Here is a 22648-nt window from a genome sequence, read left to right on the forward strand (position 1 = left end):
GACTTATCATTGATTCGAACGTTAAGTTCCTGTAGCGATTGTATTCTAAAAACCAATCATGTACCAAATATTATAGAAAAAAAAACTATACTCGTGTTCTATTGTTCAAAAAGAACATCGGTTGTTTAAGAGAAAGAGAGAAATTAGGAGTGTGTTGCCATGGGTGGGGCAGGAAAAAAAAAAAAGGATCTTATACAAATTCAAGTCGACCAATAAGACACTTGTCACAAAACTTTTCTCTTTCTTTTTGGTTTTTCACAATTGCAAGTTCATTCAGACTGGATCTGTTTATGGCAGCGATTCCACCTTTAGCTTCCTAAAGTTTACGAGACCACATAGCACTTCAAATATGAAGGGGTACTTTTTCTAATTTCCGCTATTTCTTTTCGTATCAAAAGTATACACGAAATGACTAGATTATTATAAGCGACAACGAATGAGACTTAACCTCTCCACTACCTAGAGGTTGCTTGTGGAAAGGGCTTAATGAAGCAAAAGACAGACGAGTTGATAATGTCAGACCTGAAAAGGAACCCCCTTCCGAAATCCGATCCCGAAAGCAAGAGGGAAACATCACAATCCTTTGTAGTAACGTAAACAGAACATCGCCAGTTATTCATCAGTAAATTGTATTTGGCATTCATTGGGGATGAAAAAAAAAATGAAAGGGAATTAGGCGGCAAAGCTGAGACTTGGTAAAACTCTGACGACGTAAAGCTCGAAACCACACATCAGGACCCACATGGCTAAAGGTATTCACGGTAATTGGCATGGCAGCGAAAATCACTTTAGGTAGGCATCTTTGGATCTAATGTTGTAAGGCTGTCTTTTTAACAATGTAGACAAATAGTATCAGAGTTGGTTGCAGGTACACACGCTACGAAAGTAACAAGCCCTGCTTTACCGAATTGGCCATAATTGGTATGATATTGGAGAACTCAAACTATAATACTACTATATAGTAAGAGTAATTTCTGGGTTTACGTTCAGTAAACTAAATGTGTCTTCTCCGAGAAACCCTCCAAGTATGTAATGGGAAGAGAATCGCGCTCAAATATATAGATCAGGAACAGGAGAAACAATCTGCTGCTGAAAGAAAAAATACCGTGCAAGAATAGTTCAAAACGAAAGTTCAACAACTGGTAAAATTATGACACGCTGAAGTTGGCCAAGTTCACGTAATTGATCAGTAGAAACCTCTGTAAGCCTTATCTTGATCAAAAATAAACCCTACATAAACTGAGGATACATCATGTTTTATGTAAAAGTATGCCGTGCTAAAATTGTGTTACGATCTACTGGGACAGCAGCATGGATAGTTATTGTAGCTACTTAACGACCACCCTAAATGTATTTATTGCTTCCAGAGGACGAACCAGAATAACCACAGTATCAAAGTCAGATGCTTTGAAGTCTGCATGTCTATATCTGTGTGCTTATTCCGTACTTCAAGAACATAAAAGTGGTTAAACAGATATATAACATATGAAGGTTACATTGGATGCTAATATGTTGGTTTCACGTAATCATCAAATATCGGCTTTTACCGTAATTATAGGTATGTTAGTGAAGGGCACTACTAATTGAATTTTATATACAAGATAAAGTAAACAGGGATCTATCTACACCTTTTAAAAAAAAAATAGCGTAAATAAAAGACTTTCCGTATCAAAGTATGCTTTCAAGTTCCGAATGTGATGCATGAAAAAAAAAAAGTGGAATGTGTAACAAAGTGTCAAATTATTAAAATAGGAAAAGTGTGGTGGAGCAACCAACCTGGTTTATATTGTTTTTTAAGATACAAGAAATATATAAAAACATTGACGATCATAAGCCTCTGTAAGAATACGAAAATGGACAAGCATTTATTTTCCAGTGAGGGTAACACTCAAGTATCAATGATCCGAAGCAAGGATAACATTTTTGACAGAAAAGATGTAAATGTAAATTTTGCTGATGCAAGTAAAAAAAATTAATGACGTCTCTATACTAAGAGGAGAGATTGGAAGAGCGAAAACTAGTTCTGGGTTGATTGCAGTTAAATGTATCACTTGATGGCAATGGATATTTAGATCCACGGTTTATGATGGATCATTAAATCAAAAAGTCAACCAAACACCAGCAAAGGGTTGCTCCGTTTTTTAAAGGCATCGTAAATAATACTAATTATGGAACGCCCTGATCCGTTTATGTTAGATAGTAATGGGTAGAAAGTGTATGATTCATGTTCATTCTGGATAAACAGAGGGTCTGAAATAGGTATGATTTTGTCAAAGTCGCGGTGATATCTAAAAAATGGGTGAGGTGTCAAGTGTGGTATATCTAAAGGATGTTTAAAGAGATTTAACAATTCTATTTATAGAAGCCGCTTTTGGATACAAAATAAAAATCATCTTTCTCTTTTATAATTAACACTTTCAATGACTTTTATTTTGTTAAAGAAAGTTTGAACAAGGCTACAGACAGGGTTTACAGAGAAACTTAAAATATATCGGAAAACGTACAAAGTTCCATGAACTTGGAAATCATGAGTCGTACTTTGCCAAATGACTGATATAACGCATAATAAAGATTAGATAATCCAGGACAATATCTTTATCACTCATTAAAAGCAAGATACTAAGATTGTTTTTTTTAACAGAGGGACGAGTTTAGCGGATGGCTTGATACAACAACGAATTAGGGTAGGGAGGATCTTGCATGAATTTCAATTATTTCTTCCCATCATAAGAAATATTTTTTAGCTGTTAAATATTATGTTAATATTACAAGTCGATACTCAATAAGCTTCCTCTATAAAGCGTATTTTTATCATAATATGATAAAATTTCAATAATCTATAATGCGAAGTATAAAAAAGTGTTGGGGCGATTATGAGTTGTGGGTTGATTCCTAATAATGAGAGAGTATCTTGCGCGGGTTTTTTAATGGTCTAAGCAAAGGAACTGATTAAAATTGTCTGGAAGTCAGCATGATGTGAAAAATATTCCAATCAGTCATCTGAAAAATCTCAACCTACCGCCAGTAGCAAATATTGGTTTTTTTTTTTTTTTTTGTTAATCATTCGTTTCTTCATATGCTTGTATCACTAACTCGGCTACTATTAATTTTTATATTATGGCTAACACATCATCCTATCTGTGTATGTCTATCCACCCACCTTATTAAAGCCCTTAAAAAGTTGTTTTACTGAACGTAAACTCAACGTAAGAGTGAAAGTCAAGTGTTTTCTTCTTTTCTTTTTTACTAAGAGGACGTATTGATAAGAATAATTATATAGATAGAATCGTATATAAAAATTAAACTTATTAAACTTTAATTACAAGCATCTTATCATCATGCGTGATTATACATTTCTTAAAATAGGTTTGAATTGTAAACAAATAAAGCAAATGATCGCCTAATTTATGATTTCTGGAAATCCACTAGTAGTTTTTGATTTGTAAACATAAACATTATCTGAACTGTTTACTCTAGTTTAAATTGGAGAAAAAAGGGGGGTTGCAAGGCTTTAGTCATGGTGTCCTTAGTTAACTCTTTATTTATTCGGTCTACACACTGTATGTGGTATGTCTGATAAGGAAGAGTCTATTGCATAAGGGTGTCACTCCCTGTTAGTAATTTATATTTGCCAAGCAGTCCATAATCATTATTTATTTCACCTCATTATTTTATGTTGTAACTTTATATTTATATGAACTGTATTTTGCAAACACTTTAGGTTAGATTTATAACCTCGCTAAATTTCTCTTAAGCAAGTCCTTCCAAAGCTATGTTTATTTTACGGCGCAGTGTATGATTGATAAATTATTACGTTTCCGAGTGTCTCAAAAAAAAAAAATCCTAAAAAATCCAGTGTACGAAAGTGGCAAATCTCATGATTTTTTTTTTTTAATTCTACAAAAGGAAGTGTGTCCTGACAATTTGTTGGTAGACGACTGTGACACCTATTGTTTGTACAATAAAAATGTAACGTGGGAACTTTCGATTATTATATCAGGTATAATCTGTGCGATCCAAGATTTGTACTCAAAAGATACTTTCTCCTCCCCTTATTTTACACAAACTCATTCTGTATATTCTAAAGTTTTTATTATCTGATTTTTTTTTTAAATTCTAGTAAAAAATCCTTTTGTCAATCGTACTTTAAGCACAACTAAAAGAATGGCACTGACAAGATAGACAACACCGGTAAACATCTTGTAAGTAAGGTATGGTTCTGCATCGACTGCAGCTTCAATTGCACTAGCTACTGTAATACCGAAAATAGCAATTACGTTGAAAAGTAAAAGCATGGATACACCAGTGGAATACTGTTCCGGTTTTAAAATAGCAGCTGTAATAGGTGTCACTAAAGATACAATTTAATAACAGTAAAATATAGAGATATTATCAAAATGAGACTTACTCATAGCAAAATAGGCACCACAAAAGAAACCAAACAAAACGGAGTAGGCAATAAGAGCTCCAAAACCATTTGCAAATGTCCAAACAAATAGCGTACTAAAAGAGCTTCCGAAAGTGAAAATGATATTGGAGTTCAATCTGCCAATACGGTCACCGATATAACTAAAAATAATACGATTGTAAGAATTACACACATGTAACAGACGCGCTGCCCTCATGCACTTACCCAACCATAATTCGACCAATAAAATTGGATGCGGACATAACGGCAATTAACGTAGAACCTTGACTAGCCGTAAGACCGATACTGGTTGCGTAAGCTGCAATATAGATAGTTTAGTAATCACATAGATACTTGGAACGTAAGGTATATTGAATAAGAAAGAAAGAAAGAAAAAACTAACCTGGGACAAAAAAATAAGGAATGAAGTAGCCACTAAGGCCAATGATCGAGGCAAAGCACCATAACAAAAAGTTTTTATCTTTAAGAACATCCATTTGGAAGATGGACCTCAAAGATTTTCCTCCCTTCATTTTTTTAGCAGGGTTCTTAGCTTTGACAAAAATACAGGCAATGATATTACAAGCAAGGCAAATAAAACCTAAAATTCGGTAGGTCCTGAAAAAAAAAAATCGGAAAGAAATTAGCATATAGTTTAGTCACCTAAACGAACGATAGAACATACCATGGGGCGCCTAAATTCTTATTGATAGGTGTAATGACAAATGGTAAAACCAATCCTCCAATACCAGATCCACCTGAGGCTAAACCTAAAGCTAGTCCTCTTCTTTTATTAAACCAAAGTGGGGCTACTCCCATGGCAGTCTAATAAATAAATTGTGCATCAGATAAAGCGTCCGATTCTATACAAACTTTGATAACTTACAACATAGAGGAAAGAAGCACCAGAGCCAAATAAAATACCCTGAGTTAAATAAAGATGCCAAATCTATAAACAACTTCTTAATAATCATTACATTTATACATATTTCCCTTTCACTTTTACCTGAGTACTGAATCCAGCTAGTTCAAGGCCCAAAGTGGCCATAATGGTACCCAAGACCAAAACCGTCCTTGTACCGAACCTTGCGACAATCAATTGTGCCAGAGGACCCATCAAATTTACACAGATCTCTAGTAATGTACCAACAAAACTCAATTGGAATTGGGAATTGGCAACTGTATCTCGGAACATGGTTACATCATAATGGTCCTGCATAATACCTGTGGTACAAAAATATTAAAAAAAGAAGCGTGCGAATTTACATGAGTGACACCAAACTTACCCCTATTCATTAGAAAAAATCAAACGTCGAAAAAGAGTTAGAATTCTAGCTCTATCATAACAATAAAAAAAACTTTTTTTTTTATAGAGATGAGAATAACACAACGAGAGCCCCCCATTTGTTTTCTCTTTCCGCTGCAAAAAAAAATAACAATATTCAAGTGCAGAACATAGTCTCAAAAAAAAAAAAAAAAAAAAAAAAAAATCGCAATAGAAATATAATGATTTACCAGCATGCAGCCGGGCCAAAACTTGTGACCTGAACCATGAATGTCCCGAGAATCACGAGCCAACCGTAGCCACCGTCAGTCTCCTCAAAGACAGTAGCAATAGATGGTTCGTTGGCTCCGAATTCGGGATCGTTGCAGCTACGCTCTAATAAGTGAGAAAAATAAAAAGAAAGACAGGTCAGACGTCATTACTTTTATGATCTATATCCCCTTTATACATACGGTATTCATGGTTCGGCTTTTCAGTTTTGGCACATGCTGCATCGTCAAAGGTAGGGGTGTACCCATTTTCTTTGACAGAGCTGGTTGGAGATGGCACAGTACTACCAATGTCTGCTAAATCATTGATCACTAGGGTATTTTGTACAGAGTCACTATAGGCCTCCATTCCTTGATTTGTATTATTGCTGTCGTTCATGGAATTTTTTTATTTAGAGTAAAAAAAAAAGAAAAAGGAGAAGGAAGGTAGATGTGTGTGAATGATGAAGACTTTTTATACTCATTCTAGTGACACATGAACAATTCTAGACTGTTTCTTTTAAAAAACCGCCATCTGAAGCATACCTTGCAACGGGAATATTTTACAAATCGTTACATACATTGCATTAAGAAGTTAGAATGTCTTTGAACCAAAATCGAATCGAAAAAATGAAAAAAAAATTAACGTTTCTTGTTTACCTTAGACGCACAGATATTGCATTAAAAGCCTAGACATTCGAGATTTAAAAAAAAAAAAAAAAAAAAAAAAAAAGTTTTTTGTTTTAGTTCAAATCCCGTTTGTGAAGGGGTTTGTAAACATCAATATACGCTTATTTCAGGAGCAAAACATCACTAGATCACCACCATAGATCAGGATTTGTTGATCCATTAGCCTCACCTGGCCCCATAAGTTTAATTCTTAAAACCGGTCAATCATAGCTAAGGCAGAGTATGTTATGCGTTCCTCATTGGAATATTTTGTCATTATGAAACAGAAAAGCACATTTAGTGATGTCGTGGATTGTCGCTTTAGATATAAATTACACAAAAAAACAATTGCGGGGTACATTTTAAAATGGCGTATATTCAGAATCCAAGACCTTACAACAGTCTTATGTATTCGGGATAGCATAAATAAAGATCATTGTTATGATAACCATACTTCTATCTTGATTTGGGATCGTTTAAACCTGCGCCATACTTCTATGTTGATATAATTATACTCAAAGCAGAATCGCACATATACCTCTCAGGATTGTCAATAACGCTACTACATTTATCTTTAAAATAAGCGTATGGGCGTGCATTTTTATTCTTAAACGCTAAAGTAACAAATATAGTTCAGTTTATCAAGAAATATGCTGGCAATCACGGCGTGTTTTCCCTCTATCAATGAAAGTGACGCCTGAAGTGAATAATTAAAAGATAAGATATAGCTTTATTTAAATTATTAGGCATATTCCAAACAAAAAAATGCACGTACCAATAGCAAAAAGGCTTACAACTGTCAAACATCAAAAATACATTAATTTATTTGCATGTATTAGGTATGTTCTAGTAGACAGGCCATATTGGGATTTCACTAAATACACGGCAATTAGGTAAAATGGTGAAGGATCGGACATTCTTATGCAGTCTCTAATTATCCTAACATATGATACTGATTTTCTCTTACCATGCCAAAGTACGGTTTTTACTTAAATCGACAGCTGTCTTTCATCTGTCTAAAAAGAAAACCTTTATCTCATTTTTCTAATGTAAGCCAACTTAGCGTAGCCATGTGAAGATTCGACTAAATTCTCCGTGAAGTAATAAAAGGTGATTGCAACAAAGTATAATTGCCTTTTCTTTTACGTTCATGTCCCACTGTACATCTATTTGAAATCCGATATTTATTTGTTGTTGTGTATTAATAACTTTCATCAAACAGATCCTTCAATTTTTGATCTTCTTTTTCACCCTCTTGCTTCAACGCACGATTATTATCCTTGATTGCCTCTTGTCGTTCCTTTTTAATTTTTTCGTTACGCTCATGGACATTTCGCACCTGAGTTTCCCAATCCACTTTGTCGGTGATCCATACACTGACACGTCTTTCTTCTTTATCATCAATCGCAGGAGGCATTATTGACATTGTATTGTAGTTATTTAATAAAGTTGATAATGTGGGTTCGTCGATTTCATATTTTTTTAATAAGGCTTGACGGATTTCTGGCTTATCAATCTCTCCAGGATTTAATCGTTTGCGTTGTTCCAACAGGGTAAATAGTGAATCGATGGAAATCAAACCATCAGATACAGTCAATCCTTTAATCTCTTTCTGCTCTGCTTCGTTTCTTTTTTTTATAATGCCCAACATGGTATCAGACTATAAATATGCAAATTTAGATTTGTTAACCATACTATGTGATCTAACCTTACCGTTCTCATTTTTGTCACTGTGGGTTGAATGGTGACAGGACCCAACGATTTCAACTTTTCATGCAATTGAGGATCGCGTCCGTCCTCTTCAATGAGTTCCGTCTTCGATTCTATGACTGGTGTTTAGAAGATTATGCATTTTACATAAATACATTAATACCTGCAAAGGCTGGAGCAGTAGATGCAAGCGTCGTTGGAGATTCGGTCGGTACATTTTTTAATGTTTCTGGGCGTGCTTTAGTGGGCAACTTTCTTGCAACTTTTGATGTCTGTGCTCCCATTTGTAAGCTGTGTAATGTAAGAAAATTTGAGCAAGGGCAACCTGGGTTGACAAACACAAATCCCCATTTATTTGATCAAATCAAACTCAGCAGTCACGAAACTTTGGTTACGTTGAAGACAGCTGTCAAATTACGTATCAACATTTTTCTTTTTTTTGACAAATGAAAGAATTTAGAACAGGATGTTTCCTTTACTAATCCAAAATCTGCATCCACACTAATGCTAAAAGGCTCAGGTAAGGATGAAATGGGCCAGGTTCCAGTATATATTTTTAATTTATCAGATATTAGTTTATTTATTTCCATGCGATGGTCTTTCCGTCCTTGAGGATAACAATATTAACTATGATACATCTGCAAGATGTCTGGATCTAATCCAAATCTTACCTCAAGTATTGTTATCCACCAGGGAAACATTCGGATCATTTTTTAAATTAACTGCAATTATTTCTTTACTACACAAAAGAAGCTAGCGATGGCGTCTTTGTAAGAAATTGTATATATCCAATTCGAAGTTTACATAGAATCTTCACAAGGAAAAATTAAACTCTCAAAAATTATATTTGGAAAGAATTTTTGTCTTAATGTATACAAGTATATCTTTATCTGATGTATCTAATGACGCGAGTTATATATGTAAAGACATAGGTAGGTTTAATGAAAAAAAACCAAAATTGATAGTGGTGATTGGTAGTTAAGTATTAGGAGTCAGCTTAAGATTAAAGAGTAGTTGTGTTTAGGGTAGTGACTCGAAACAAGAAATACAGGCAATTCTGTATTATCATTATGTCCAGTTATGTTGGTTTTTACCAGCGGAGTAGTCCCCCAGACACAGCAGCCTCGCGTGACCGTTGTACCTTATCTATACTACAAGGCTTTTTCCATCACCAAGCATCCGCAGGTGTCAACTAATGACCATCATTTGTCAATTTATATAATTGGTGTGTCTATTTCATAGAATAAATGATAAGATTTATTCCTTTAGATAAATGTTGTCAAGAAAAAATGTAGTAGTAATACATACACCTTCCGGTCTTAAAACATGCAATGACAAATGACACTCTCAAAGAAGTAGAATTTCGTTTTTAAAGGAGCAATTTTATTTTCATTACAGCGATAAATAAGGTACAATAAAATATAGATTCATAATAATAATACAGCACATTTATATATATATATACATATATATATAACAAAGCATTTCATTGCGCTGCCAAGATAATAAGGGTTTGGTATGCATAATTACTGGAACATTATGTTGTTTAGCGTGAAACGGTTGCGGTTATTTTGAAAGTCTTGTGTGTTTGATAAACCGAGCATCGAGTTCCACACGTTATTCTGGTTTGTAGCAACTGGTAATACTCTTGAATTTGAGGGTCCTTTTTGGATGGATGTTTTATCAGAAATAGTGTGATGAATAAAAGTGCAACGAATTCCATACGGACAAGAACCACCTTCATGGTAAGCTTTGCATGTTTTTGTTTTGTACTGATTTGATCGAGAAATAGGTCTCAACTCTTCTGGACCATGAGCATAGCGGCATCGTTTACCATATCTAACCAGATTGTTAGAAGCCGCATTGGGTCTATCAAGCTACAATCATACCTGCACATGCCTCGTTCATCCCAGTTCCTACAGGTCTCTGTTTTATACAGCAAAATATCTTTGTATGTAATTTCAGAAGGCATAAAGATAAATAAGTTACAAAATAAATATAAAAAAAAGGAAGGGAGAAAAAAAAAAAGACAGCGCAATATATACAAGAGAGCACCGTAATTTATCATTTTTTGTATATCTCTATTTATTAGGCTTTAAATCAACTTTCAATAGTAATGGTGGTTTACAGTCCCTCACACGATTCGTGGTTGTTAATGCAAATGTACCAGTCACCAATCATGCATTTTTTATCTAAACTTGAACGACAAGGGCAATCAATAGGTTTCTTAACACAAACTCCAGTGTCTTCGCAAATGTAGTCTTTACACGGTATATCTACGATTTCAGTAACCTTTATTAGCAGCTGCTTACTTACATAACATATCTTAGTATTTATATATTCTTACCGGATCTAGTTGATTTGACATAGTCTGGAGCTGGTGTGCCAAATGTTGCAGATGTAGATGAAGGCATGTTCTCTTGATCTGTCTCCCCAAATATAAGAGATTTAAAATTAAATGCACATACAGCTTCGATAATAAAAAGAAAACATAGAGTGTTGAAAAGTATTGTTGACTTAAACGCCATTATTGTAAAAAACAGAATGCTTCCAACCTAAATACGTGAGCTGAAAGAAAAAAATGCAAATTAAAACCGCACACGAAAGCGCTGCTTTAGTGAATACACGTTTCACAAAAAAAGTCTTATACACCAATAATCTTTGTGGAGGGCCATGATTTTTTACGAGTAAAAAAATTAATGCTTACAAAGGCTAGTATTTTAACAAAGAACTCACTTATGCCCATAACAAAGACCGAAGGATTGATTGGGTCATTGTTTACGTTGACAATGACACAATTTGACTTAGAAACGATGGTCTTATGCCTTGTGCTTATCTACAATTATAACAATATTTCCTGAGAACATTATATCCCGTATTGATTATGAAGGTTCTTGGAAGCTATGAAATCTTCTTAATATAGCACAGTGGTATTATCTCATCATATTTTGATGTCATATTTGCAAAATGTTTGATTCAATTTAGATAGTGCATTTTTCAAACCAACCTAGCGTATCATATACAGAAGTAACGTGTTGATTCTTTAATCGCCCTACGCACTACGTTGGGAAATTTTAAAAAAGTCGGCCCAATACTATGGGAATTATAGCTTTGTTGTACTCTACTATCAGGTATTTGGAAATAAACTTTCTGCTCCTTATAATATCATTTTTTTCTAGAACTAATGTAACGACATAAGTATCCGTATCTGCATGGCAATTGACCAAAATTTAGAAACGGTGTAATGCGTTAACCACAATATACTTTTTATTCTTCCGAGATTGATAAGTGAAGACAATCCTTTTTACCGACAAAAGAAAAGTTTGTGTATCCTCAGGCATCTATTCTTGTCATAAGCTTTTAGAGCGTGGATAAACAATTGGCTATAGGAGAAAGGAGATTTTGTTAAATAAGAAATGCCTCCATCGCCCGCTTATTATGGAAATTGCATCTATTTTAAACTGCAAATCTTTTTTTATATATTCCTTTACGGTAAGCCTCTGTTTGTGATGTTCGGGCACAATAACAAACATGATGTTTTATTTTAGTTTGAAGGGGATTTTCCGCCTAAATGTGGATACTATATTAAAGGATTCGGCGTATACATTGGTTTTACACACCTCAGTTGCATTATGTAAACCCTTATTATCGTAATTAAGGAACCTTTGAAAAATAAATTTATAGTTTCCAAATAAAGTTTAAAGAAATGACACGTAGTTCGAGTATTGCATCACTAAATAAATAGTCATGCTAGGCCATGCAACAGAGAGTAAAAAAAGGCAGTGATTCGAAGATGACGATGGATTGTGCAACATGGATGCACACATTTCGTTTTGTCAAGGTGTCCTTTAGTTCATTATTTCAATTGAAACCCAATTGGTCATTTTTCAGGATCATATACTCCGTAGTCTATACACATGTCTTTTCACTTCCACTTACCAGCTGCATTCCTATTTAGAACCGTGTTAGAAAGTATCTGGTTGCATTATTGAAAATTCATTTTCAGAAGGTGTTTCTTTAACCAAAACGAAGATACCCCCAAGATTGGTCGACTATCCAGTCATAAACAGTTTTCTCCTCGTCAGTAGATCGCCTAGTTATTCCAACTCAATTTTTTCAATTATTACTGCACACCGCTCTTCAGACGTGTGGCTTTTGTACGAAAAAATATTTATTCGATCGTCGCTGGTTTACTGCCTTTGAGTGCTCAATAGATCTACTCAAGTGGATTTCAGATTTCAGCTTTAAGACTTTCTGTTGAAAGCAGTAAAAAGGATGTCCAACCTGCTTCTTTCCGCACTTTCTTATACTTTTTTAAAAAAAATGGAACAATAATTTTCTAAATGTATCGAAAGAGTTGAATTGAAAAACTCATCAAGTCTCATCGGCATCTATAGAGTCCAGCGATCATTACAATCCTACAACCGATCAAGTCGTAACGCTGTAATATCTTAAAGATACTTCCAAAATTTACAGATCAACAACGGCAACATTTTTGGAAAGTGTATATGAAATGGGAGCTGTACGATGAGGAATCTATGAAGCGCGAATATGAAGCCGACAACTTTGCGTTTGCTGGAGAATCACAAGAAATGCATTTAGATCTTGAAGAGGTTTTGACGACGAAAAAAAAAAAGCAGCGATAAAAAACCGCTAAAAAAAGTTCAGTCAATTCTGGCAATCTGGTTACTTGCACTCGTCCCAATTTTATATCACTTCTCCTGTTTTATCAACAAACCCGTTAAAAAACTAGTTGATACTTCTACATAAGGCAGCACGAGACCTCTTGATTTGACTAAAAAAAGCCGGTTTGAAGATAAGAGACATCAAGAGAAAGCGGGCAGCATTTAATTAGTATATGTCAGATCTTGAGCTCGGTAAATTGATAAATGTCATATCTAAATAATTGTTTATTTAAGACATTTTTTTTTAATAGAACAACACCTCCATTTGCTTTCACCTTATAATTGCGATGCAATCTCCAGCAAAAACATATCCAGAGTAGACGCAGATACGTACGACATGTGTCGTAACGGCTGTTACATGTTTGTGGATGATGAACAAGAGAGAGGACTGACTGAGTGTCCAAATGTTTCTTGTAAAGCTGCTAGATACACCGATAATGCCACAGGTGTACCTGTAGAAACTCATACGCAGTTATCTCTCGCAAAGCAACTTGGAAATTTTCTGGCTCAACAACGAAATGTCAACAACATCAACGCTTACAGAGAAGAAAGACAATCTTCGTCTGGATCTTAAAAAGATGTTTTTGATGGTAGTGCCTGGAAGAACAGCCAAGATTTATAAGGTGATAAAATGATCTCATTGGCTTTACATGCCGATGCATTTTCACCTTTTAAAAGAGGTGCTACTGGTCAAAGTATGACGCTGTTGATGGTGACAATTCTGGACTTATCTCCAGAATTAAGGTATTGTACTGATAACATTTAAATTTGAAATGGAATACTGATTTTTTGTACATATATTTACTTTAAAAAGATTTAAGGCCGAAAATGTTCTTATCTTGGGGATTATCACCACGGAAAAAAGCCATGAGATATCTTCAGCTTCCTTTACCCCACTTTAAAGGAGCTGATAACCCTCGAGGAGGCTGGCTTCTGATGGCACTTGTACGTATAAGGCCAAGCTTGTTCATGTTGTAGGGGATATACCTGGAGTAGCGGATCTTTGTTGTCATTCAGGACATACGTCCTATACTGGTTACCGTATGTGTACCATTCGAGGTATGCAATCAAGTAAAAAACGGGCAATAGTTTTTCCCCCAAAAATGGACAAGGATGGGGTTTTTTTAAAAAATGTCTACAGAGATTCTAATGCGTTTCGTCATGGTGATAAGGTACTGCTATATGTGACCAGGAAAAAAAGTGTAGCTAAATAATTGTATTCAAATTTACTAATGATACTGAAATACATGTTCAAAAGAGTGCTGGAATCAAAAAGCCAACACCATTTTCTTTGCTGAATGGCTTTCAGGGATACTCCTTCTTCGGTCTGGATGAACTCCATCTTTGGGGGTCAAACATCGCCAAGCAAGTGTGGAAGATGATGGTTGACGATAAGCAGTTGTTTGGGCATGAAAACCCACTGTTTCTCCGAAACAAGTATCGTGACAACGTTGGATCCAGAATGGCCACCATTCAACGTTGTATCGATAGTAGTGCTTTAGACGGCCAGCTCATTGGTAAGTTTTTAATGGCTTGTATTTTGTCTGTGCTTTTTTATATCCAATTTATACATCGTATCTAATATCCATGCAACAGACATGGCTAACCGTGCAGGAAATGCAAGATGTGTGGATATGATTGACTTCATGCAGTATATCGTACCCACGCTGGTCGTCGAAGCGCTACAAATGCAAGCAATGGACATTGTTGCAGCCGAAAAAGCACGACGCAACAAAAAGATGAAAAGAGGATATGTGCCTGTTCCTGTTGGGACGAATCTGGTAGAAGTGCCAGAAATTATAGGCAAGACTTGCTATGCCTTGCAATGCTTGTCTAAAGTCTGTCGTATGACGGAACAATACGAAATTTCCAGCGTGGATCTTATCGAGATTGATAGGTAAATGTAGTAGAATGTTGTTTAGCACATAACTAACTTTCAAATTGCCTTATGTATTTATGCGTATTTACAGATTGATTGAGGTATGGCTCTTGTTTCTGCTGGAGGTGTACAAAGACACGGCTTTTACGATCAATCAACATTACTTGACTCACGTTAACGAAATGATACGTCAACTTGGACCGCTTCGCTGCTCAAGCGCACGAGTCTTAGAAAGAATGATCGGTAATGTGAAGAGGTTAATTAGATCAAGATCAAAGCCTGCCGAGAATGCTGTAACAGTGATGAAAAATCATCATTCTCTCGCTTGTCGAGCTTGGGGTGTTGAGGAATTGCAAGTGAACAAAAAAGAAATTATGACCATAACTGAGCTTTTTACAAGAAGAAGTGGAAGCGATGATGTATAAATTTCCATATCTTTCAAATCAGGATAATATAAATTATTATCCAACTTGCTGTATTCCTCGTACCAAGCAATTACTCAGTCATAAGAGAAAAACTAAAAGATCCGTGGTGGTAGAGTTCAAGAATGAAGATGGTCGTGTTGAGTACGCTACAGGAAATATAAGTACTGTATTTAGTTTAGATGGCCGCATCTTGTATGCAATGGTAACCTTAGAAGCCATGCTTTTGCATAATGGCTCAAATTATTACATGAACAGATCGAACGTACTTTCCTCTGTATATATAGCAGCCATCGATGATATTGTTGGTTTGACCATTTATATTCCTTCGATTATGAATGATGACATCGTGCATGTCATGTGTAAAGGGTTACAGTAGAATACATTTTCACAGTTTCCTACTACTGTATGGCTTATAAATAATTTTAAACATACAAAAAGAAAAAGCCACCCTTCCTATAATTATTTAAAATGTCATTGATTTGCTTTTGTATAGTTTGGTGTAATTTCGTGTAATTTCGTGTGATTTCGTGTTGCCACCATTTTATATTTTATCACACTTTTAAAGAAGGTGTAAGTGGGTGTAGTTTGGTGTAATTTAGTGTTAATGTTCGAGTGACGATTTTAAAATGTTAACACCAAATTACACCAAATTACACCAGATTACATTTTATTTCCCGTTGTGACCACTTTCTTTGCTGAATGGCTTTCAGGGATACTCCTTCTTCGGTCTGGATGAACTCCATCTTTGGGGGTCAAACATCGCCAAGCAACTGTGGAAGATGATGGTTGATGATAAGCAGTTGTTTGGGTATGAAAACCCACTGTTTCTTTGAAACAAGTATCGTGACAACGTTGGATCCAGAATGGCCACCATTCAGCGTTGTATTGATAGTAGTGCTTCAGACGACCTTTTTTTTTTTTTTTTTTTTTTGCTGGAAACTTATAAAGATACAGAATTTATAATCGACCAGCATCAATTGTCCACAATACCGAAATAATGTGTCGACTTGGACTGCTTCGTTGCTTGAGAGCACGAGACTTAGAAAGAACAGGGAGCTATACTTTTGCATAATGGCGCGAATTTTACATGAACTTATTAAATGTAGTATCCTCTGTTATTATTATTAAAATCGATAATGATGGTTTAGCCATCTTCATACTTTCAAATATAAATTTAGTGTAGTTGTTGATGGCAACTAATTTTTTTTTACATATGCTTGCAGCTTTAAAAGAAAACTAGCCGATGATAATAGTCACCAAGGGATTTTGATGCATTTAAAACAACGAAGGTGTGCAAGGTTATAATCTCAACAATAAAGCTCTTAAAGTCTGTGCGACAGATGACATCAAGAACAACTGGTACCAAATCCATTTTACCGCAAGGATTAGAAAAATGACAAAATGTCTTTCAAAAAAGTATCCAATTGGGTTTCAATAAAAGTGTCCTTTTGTCATTTTTTTATTTTTTTGTCCCGAAAGATTGCAGGTCTTTTAAGGTTGCACAGACATGACATCAGTTATTTTATTTTTTTAGTTTTTTACCCGGCGAAATGTTGCCATCATTGTTGTATCGTATACCGTGACACACGCAAGTTTAGACTTTTTTTCTTTGTCCTGCAAACGATGGGCTTATAAAAAATAAAGATAAAAAGTATGCTAAGCCCTGCCGCAGAGACAAAAGTCAAATACATTATGAATGGGCCATAGTATTACTACGGTATTATTATGAAATTCAATCATGTGAAAAAGTCGAACGCACAGGTCCAAATAGATTAGACCTTACTTGGAACTGTTTCTAATTATAAGATTCAGACTAAAATTGTTACTGGTCCGTCGATTCTATTTTATAAATAAAAAAACCTTTTTTTAAGTCGCTGTCATTGTATTACCTAAAATACATTTGCATATAAAAGGCAATCGTTTTTTCTTGGTATTTTCCTTTTTTTTTATATATATACTTTATTATCACAGACACCTACTATCAATAATGTTCATCACAACCTCTTTCTACTCAAAACTTTTACTCTTGATTACTTTTGTCTATATCATATCTACAGCTTCTGCAGCAAGCAGTAGCGATGTTAAAGGAGCATGGAAAAATAGACCTCGTCAATTCAGAATGCAAATCTTCTCCAGACCCTACAGTAAAGGCGATGTTCAAACTATCAGAGCAACTAATGGTGGTAATGTTAATAATAATGAAATTATAAACTTTATCCTAATATTAATATCGTATATTTATAGCTTCTACGCCCTGTTGGAATTTGGCATCAAAAAGAGTTGGTTCCTATGAATTAAATGACCCATTAGTCAAGGTTACTTTTTATAGAGTAAGTCCCATAGATAAGAAAAAAACGCCAAGACGCTGACAATTTGTTTTTTTTTTTTTTTTTTAGTCGTCTGACTGTAATGGGGCACCTTCAGCCACTTACTATAACCAGCACTCTTCAAAACAAAGCCACATTTTAATCAAGGCCAGATCCGTGTCCATCGTTAAAGTGAAACCCGTATTATTAAAGGAACAACACAAGGACCTTTGAGTGGACTAAATAAATCCGCCTGTAAATAGCTCTTCCAAGAGTATAGACTTTGTATATATATATATATCTAATCCCTAGCAAAATATCCCCATAATGTAATAAAAAATAATCTGTTCTAGCCTAAGGCTTTAATTCAATATAAACCGGGGCTTTAAATGTAAACACCACCCTCAGCCTCTTTAGTTTTACATGTATCTGCTAACAAATAATAGAAATAGAATAATGGTGTTATTCAAAGAAATGATACGTGTAAAAGTGATATGGTTTCTAATTATTTTCTTGTATGTGTCACAACTCATATGGGGGTGACTCGGATCTCCCTTTATTTGTTAGTACCGGCCAAATTTGTCTTTTCATGTTAAGTCGAGACCTGTACGAACAAACTTGTTCCTAATCACAAACAATGGTCGAAAACGAGCCGGATTACTTTCTCCACTATTATATCAAGCCTTCTTTGACAATTGAAACATCCAACAGACTGGTCTTATGATCTTAAATACTTCCCGGAATTGTCATATTTTTCTGAATTAATCAGCCATGATGCTTTACTAATGATGCTAAAATATCGATAGTTCCACCTTTACACCTTTCGTTTACTTTTGGAATCACTGGGTAAAAATATAAGGATACTCAATAACTGAACTCAATTGCTTTAAACATAGCAACTTGTATAAAAGTTATAACTGAAGTCGCGTAGTGGAATATCAAAAGCACCACGAATCACTTCTATGTATATACATAAAATCCTGCTATTGGCGACTATAAAACGTATTCCACGCAGCCCCTCCCCCCCCCCCATTATTTGTGCGGATAGCTTTTCTAAGTTCAATTTATAATGATGAAATGATGAAAAAAAGCGAGCTTTTTTCATATCAGAAAGACTGATGACCGAAAGCTTGTTTATTTATGGGTGTCTCCGGTTCACGTCAGAATGTGACCATTGATTGCATATTTAATTCCTTTGTTTTTTTAGATAAACAAAGGTGCAACAAAATGCATTAAATAATTTTGCATATTAACAGCTATTAGATTTACGGCATCTTTACAAACACCCTGATGGACCTTTTGAGCATGGTGAAATACAATGAAATAAACTCAGATATAAAAAACAGATGTTAACATTATCGGGAGAGTCCCACTAACTTTTATAAATATCAAATTATTTGAAAAAATAATTTGGTTGTGTTATGTTTTCTGCCCTGGAGGAGTATCCGATCTCATTTATCGAATGAGGCGCCTTGGCCTGAACACTATCTGATAAGTATCTGAATTGGGGCTACATGATTGGTCAACGGGTTGCTTTGACTGTATCACCTGAAATATACTTTTATAATCTGTTGTTTTTTGCTGATCCTTTCTCCTCTTTATATAAATATATATATTTACATATCTCTTACAAATACAGTCATATAAAACAAATGCATTTTTCCATCTCTTACTTTTTCAAACTTTTACTTTTGATTACTTTTATCTATACCTTATCTACAGCTTCCGCAGCCAGTAGCAGTAGTGCTAAGGGAGTAAGGGAAGCCAGGCCTCGCCAGTTTAGAATGCAAATCTTCTCCCGGCCTTATAGCAAGGGCAATGTACAAACTATCCGAGCAATCAATGGTGGTATGTTCACGCTCCCTGAGGCATTGTAACTTTTTATCTTAATGATACATATTTTTAGCTTCTTCGCCATGCTGGAATTTGTCTTCAAAAAGAGTCGGCTCTTATGAGCTGAATGATCCATTAGTCAAAGTCACATTTTATAGAGTAGGAACAAAAATGGTATAATATTACAAATTGCTTATAATTTTCTTTATAGTCATCTGACTGCAACGGAGCACCTTCAGCCACTTACTATAACCAGCACTCTTCAAAACAAAGCCACATTTCAATCAAGGCCAGATCCGTGTCTGTTCTCAAAGTAAAGCCTGTCATATTAAAAGAACAGCACAAGGACCTTTAAAAAATTAGCTGATTGAATGAATAGAAATTTCATAAAGAGCTGCCCATTTAAACGGTGTAGAATATGTAAATAGAAAATCCCTGAATAAATTAACTCCATATAATTAAATAAAAGCCAATAATAACCTGTTAAAATTATAATGCTATTCTGTAATAAGAAAAAAAAAAAGAATGTAACATTTCTAAATCAAAACAAGTGTAATTATGTTGAAAATAAAGAAACAAATTACCCAGCCCCAAATGGATTTTTCTTACTCTCAAAAACAAATTTCTAAAGCAGAGTGCTAATCAATCTCTCCAGTTGTTCAAATCCAGATTTTCAAGGTACTGAGGGGCCAAAATTGCTTGTGCAGAAATTTCGGATTGTCCGCATATCTGATGCATGATTAAGTTTATATGCTCGCTCAAAAATGCGGGCTGATATTCCTGGGATCAAATAAAGGCCGTGTCGATAATTGAGTTGAGGATTTTCCAATTGCAGCTTTTGGCCAAGTAATACCCTGCAGTTTTTTTGAAAGTATAACAAGTTTTGTTGTATATATATGTGCTTTAATACAAATGTTTGCTATTTAAATGACAATTTGTTATTTATCGCTCATACTCAATTGGGGTCATCTTCTACCACAAAAGGCTAATATGCAGGTCGCTAGTTTGTTCGTAAGATCATAATGAGCATCAAGCCATGCTTTGTGCAACTTGAAACAGGTTTTTCTGAATGGTCTAGAAACATGAGCTTAAAATAGCAGAAATGCTGAACCAACAGATAGATAAACAGAAGATTCCTTGCATTTTTACATAACGTTAATTTGAAATCGGTTACTAATAAATGTTAGCATCACATATATCTACCAATTGACAAATATAATTTAAGTTAAAAGTTTATGTTAAGATATCAGATGGTGTATGAGAAAAGAATGTACAAATTCACTTTCAATGAATTTATCCACAAAAAAAGTTAACACCTTTTATTAGCTTGTCCGAGCTGTTATCTTATATTGGGAGTTTGTCGATCATTTATCCCAAGAATGGCTTGAAAAACTATCAGAACTTTTGGTCACGTAATGACTTTACTTGATGTAGGTATCAGACATAAGAGGTACAATTTTATTTTTGATTATATTGCAATAAAGCAAGACATGATAAAATCGTTCAATAAACTACTAAATTTGTCAACACAAACTGGCCTTACATTTGCCATCATGCTTATCCTTTCTGTTTGGGCAACACTTGAACTTGGCATGGTAACAAATAGCTTCTATTGTCAAAAAATAGTCCTGAGAATGAGTTGGTTATTTAAGAGTGACACGGAACTTGAGCCTACCACATGTGGTATTTACCATAATATCTCGCGAGAGAATACTCATCATCTAAAATAAACAGTCCGTTAAAGTATACTTGTCTCACAATTATACACTTACTGATTTATGTTACACTAATTTAATCGATCTGCTTTATTCTAAAAGAAAAAGCAGATCCTGGATTTATAGATTCCTCTCTTATTTTTTCAATACATTTTTGATTTAATAAATTTTTAAGGAAGTTTCATTGTATTGACTTGTCTGTACCTTTTTTCTTTTATAATATCTGGAGTATCACATTACAGATCAATTTTACTCACAAATGATATAAACAGTTATACTTGAGTAAATTAATATAAGAGAGGCGGGATGATTTATATACAATGAAAAAAATATGAACAGCAGAGGATGGGGGATAGAGGGGTTGATAATTAATTTGTTTCATCATCTTCGTCCGATTCAATAGTAATGGTCCTTGTAAAGTTCTCAGCTGACCTCTTTTTCTGCTGCTTTTTTTTAGGACTAAAGAAGATTCCAGGGCTTGGTGAGCGTTTGGAAGGAGTATTGCCGCGTCTATATATGTTTAATACTTGGTTATTCGCTTGACGACGACAAGAGGGAGCGAGGATTCTTCTTAATTTAAAATGGTGATGTTTGAAAGAAAACAATAAACTCAACGTTTGCTTGAAATCTTTAAGACACGAGAGAAAGAGAGAGAGGAAGCGCTAAATCGCATTCGCGAAGATTACGGTCAAAAAGTGTGGAAATTGATCGCATTCGCGAATATCACTGTCAAAAAGTGTAGAAATTAACCGCGATCAGATGAATACGGTCAAAAATTGACCGCCAATGTGATATGCCACATACGCTGATTATTTCTTTTTAATCACCATCATGTAGCCAACATCACCTGCAAAAGAAACTTTAATTAATGTTTTAACTAAAAGCTGTGTTTAATGACAATACCTAACCAGTCCATCCCAATCACAAAAACTTTGCTCTTCTCATCATCATCAAATGGCATACTTTCAATGCTCTCCAAGATGGCAGTATTGGTTTAGGTAAAGACTGAGAAGATGGAACAAGTACAGGTACATCAGTAGAAATCTGTGCAGCAGACGGAGGGTTTGCTCTGGGTCGGCCTCTAACCACAGGAGGGTTTGGGCGTTGCTGAGACTCACCGAGCTTTTTGCCGACGTTGGACCTCTTCCACTCCGAGGAGCTTAACCCTATGTTCAAAACTTCCATTAAAAGGTCGACTCCTCTTCCAATTGAAGTGCTATTAGTGTCTCAATTATCACATATTTCTTCATTCAATTGTCTACATGTCTTTGTATCATTGCTACATGTTTCGCCACTATTAAATTCATTAGTATAACTAGTCATTCACAAAAAAAAACCTATTTCCAGAGACTCACTCATTTATCTCAAATTGACTTTTACGGAACAACATCTCAATGATCATTGCAACAGGTCTGTAGAATTCTAGCTCGCTCATTCATTCAATTGCTTTCTTTTCCTCTATCAGTCCTTTTATAATGTTTTACA

General features: G+C 34.9%; 7 protein-coding genes across 7 annotated transcripts; 2 read left to right on the forward strand and 5 right to left on the reverse strand.

Annotated features, from left to right (window-relative positions):
* Positions 1-4070: 4070 nt before the first annotated feature.
* EV154DRAFT_529176 (major facilitator superfamily domain-containing protein) lies at positions 4071-6360 on the reverse strand. Its single transcript, XM_051603647.1, has 9 exons — positions 6146-6360; positions 5923-6068; positions 5415-5633; positions 5295-5357; positions 5094-5233; positions 4812-5026; positions 4634-4727; positions 4409-4569; positions 4071-4351 (listed from the first exon to the last, which is right to left on the reverse strand). The coding sequence occupies exons 1-9, from the start codon at positions 6339-6341 to the stop codon at positions 4110-4112; spliced, it is 1476 nt and encodes a 491-aa protein (XP_051451369.1). The 5' UTR covers positions 6342-6360; the 3' UTR covers positions 4071-4109.
* A 1451-nt stretch (positions 6361-7811) lies between these two features.
* On the reverse strand, positions 7812-8604 carry EV154DRAFT_431380 (uncharacterized protein; the record flags this gene model as incomplete). The annotated part of the gene is made up of 3 exons (XM_051596605.1): positions 7812-8270; positions 8324-8433; positions 8484-8604. The coding sequence occupies 3 exons, from the start codon at positions 8602-8604 to the stop codon at positions 7812-7814; spliced, it is 690 nt and encodes a 229-aa protein (XP_051451370.1).
* A 1124-nt stretch (positions 8605-9728) lies between these two features.
* EV154DRAFT_579728 (uncharacterized protein) lies at positions 9729-10292 on the reverse strand (the record flags this gene model as incomplete). Its single annotated transcript, XM_051606593.1, has 2 exons — positions 9729-10159; positions 10210-10292. 2 exons carry the CDS (start codon positions 10290-10292, stop codon positions 9847-9849), a joined length of 396 nt encoding a protein of 131 aa, XP_051451371.1. The 3' UTR covers positions 9729-9846.
* Positions 10293-10328: 36 nt separating this feature from the next.
* On the reverse strand, positions 10329-10919 carry EV154DRAFT_529185 (uncharacterized protein). Its single transcript, XM_051603648.1, has 2 exons — positions 10668-10919; positions 10329-10596 (listed from the first exon to the last, which is right to left on the reverse strand). The coding sequence occupies exons 1-2, from the start codon at positions 10846-10848 to the stop codon at positions 10445-10447; spliced, it is 333 nt and encodes a 110-aa protein (XP_051451372.1). The 5' UTR covers positions 10849-10919; the 3' UTR covers positions 10329-10444.
* Positions 10920-17198: 6279 nt separating this feature from the next.
* Positions 17199-18005, forward strand: EV154DRAFT_529193 (uncharacterized protein). The gene is made up of 3 exons (XM_051603649.1): positions 17199-17492; positions 17554-17639; positions 17706-18005. The coding sequence occupies exons 1-3, from the start codon at positions 17297-17299 to the stop codon at positions 17847-17849; spliced, it is 426 nt and encodes a 141-aa protein (XP_051451373.1). The 5' UTR covers positions 17199-17296; the 3' UTR covers positions 17850-18005.
* A 1224-nt stretch (positions 18006-19229) lies between these two features.
* EV154DRAFT_529197 (uncharacterized protein) lies at positions 19230-19937 on the forward strand. The gene is made up of 3 exons (XM_051603650.1): positions 19230-19463; positions 19522-19607; positions 19660-19937. Exons 1-3 carry the CDS (start codon positions 19268-19270, stop codon positions 19801-19803), a joined length of 426 nt encoding a protein of 141 aa, XP_051451374.1. The 5' UTR covers positions 19230-19267; the 3' UTR covers positions 19804-19937.
* Positions 19938-22084: 2147 nt separating this feature from the next.
* EV154DRAFT_487556 (uncharacterized protein) lies at positions 22085-22598 on the reverse strand (the record flags this gene model as incomplete). Its single annotated transcript, XM_051598988.1, has 2 exons — positions 22085-22379; positions 22519-22598. The coding sequence occupies 2 exons, from the start codon at positions 22596-22598 to the stop codon at positions 22085-22087; spliced, it is 375 nt and encodes a 124-aa protein (XP_051451375.1).
* Positions 22599-22648: the final 50 nt, after the last annotated feature.

Source organism: Mucor mucedo, assembly GCF_025094135.1.
Source record: "Mucor mucedo strain NRRL 3635 chromosome Unknown EV154scaffold_189, whole genome shotgun sequence".
Lineage (NCBI taxonomy): Eukaryota > Fungi > Mucoromycota > Mucoromycetes > Mucorales > Mucoraceae > Mucor > Mucor mucedo.

What these genes read in the sequence shown, in the direction of transcription:
- EV154DRAFT_529176 (XM_051603647.1), bottom strand. Translation starts at nt 6,341, where the DNA reads ATGAACGACAGCAATAATACAAATCAAGGAATGGAGGCCTATAGTGAC. An exon ending in TCCTTATTTTTTTGTCCCAG is followed by an intron (nt 4,728 to 4,811) that starts GTTAGTTTTTTC and finishes TCTATATTGCAG; the next exon opens with CTTACGCAACCAGTATCGGT. An exon ending in TGGTGCCTATTTTGCTATGA is followed by an intron (nt 4,352 to 4,408) that starts GTAAGTCTCATT and finishes TTGTATCTTTAG; the next exon opens with TGACACCTATTACAGCTGCT.
- EV154DRAFT_529185 (XM_051603648.1), bottom strand. Translation starts at nt 10,848, where the DNA reads ATGGCGTTTAAGTCAACAATACTTTTCAACACTCTATGTTTTCTTTTT. An exon ending in TGTCAAATCAACTAGATCCG is followed by an intron (nt 10,597 to 10,667) that starts GTAAGAATATAT and finishes CTGAAATCGTAG; the next exon opens with ATATACCGTGTAAAGACTAC.
- EV154DRAFT_529193 (XM_051603649.1), top strand. Translation starts at nt 17,297, where the DNA reads ATGTTCATCACAACCTCTTTCTACTCAAAACTTTTACTCTTGATTACT. An exon ending in TATCAGAGCAACTAATGGTG is followed by an intron (nt 17,493 to 17,553) that starts GTAATGTTAATA and finishes GTATATTTATAG; the next exon opens with CTTCTACGCCCTGTTGGAAT. An exon ending in TCAAGGTTACTTTTTATAGA is followed by an intron (nt 17,640 to 17,705) that starts GTAAGTCCCATA and finishes TTTTTTTTTTAG; the next exon opens with TCGTCTGACTGTAATGGGGC.
- EV154DRAFT_529197 (XM_051603650.1), top strand. Translation starts at nt 19,268, where the DNA reads ATGCATTTTTCCATCTCTTACTTTTTCAAACTTTTACTTTTGATTACT. An exon ending in TATCCGAGCAATCAATGGTG is followed by an intron (nt 19,464 to 19,521) that starts GTATGTTCACGC and finishes ACATATTTTTAG; the next exon opens with CTTCTTCGCCATGCTGGAAT. An exon ending in TCAAAGTCACATTTTATAGA is followed by an intron (nt 19,608 to 19,659) that starts GTAGGAACAAAA and finishes TTTTCTTTATAG; the next exon opens with TCATCTGACTGCAACGGAGC.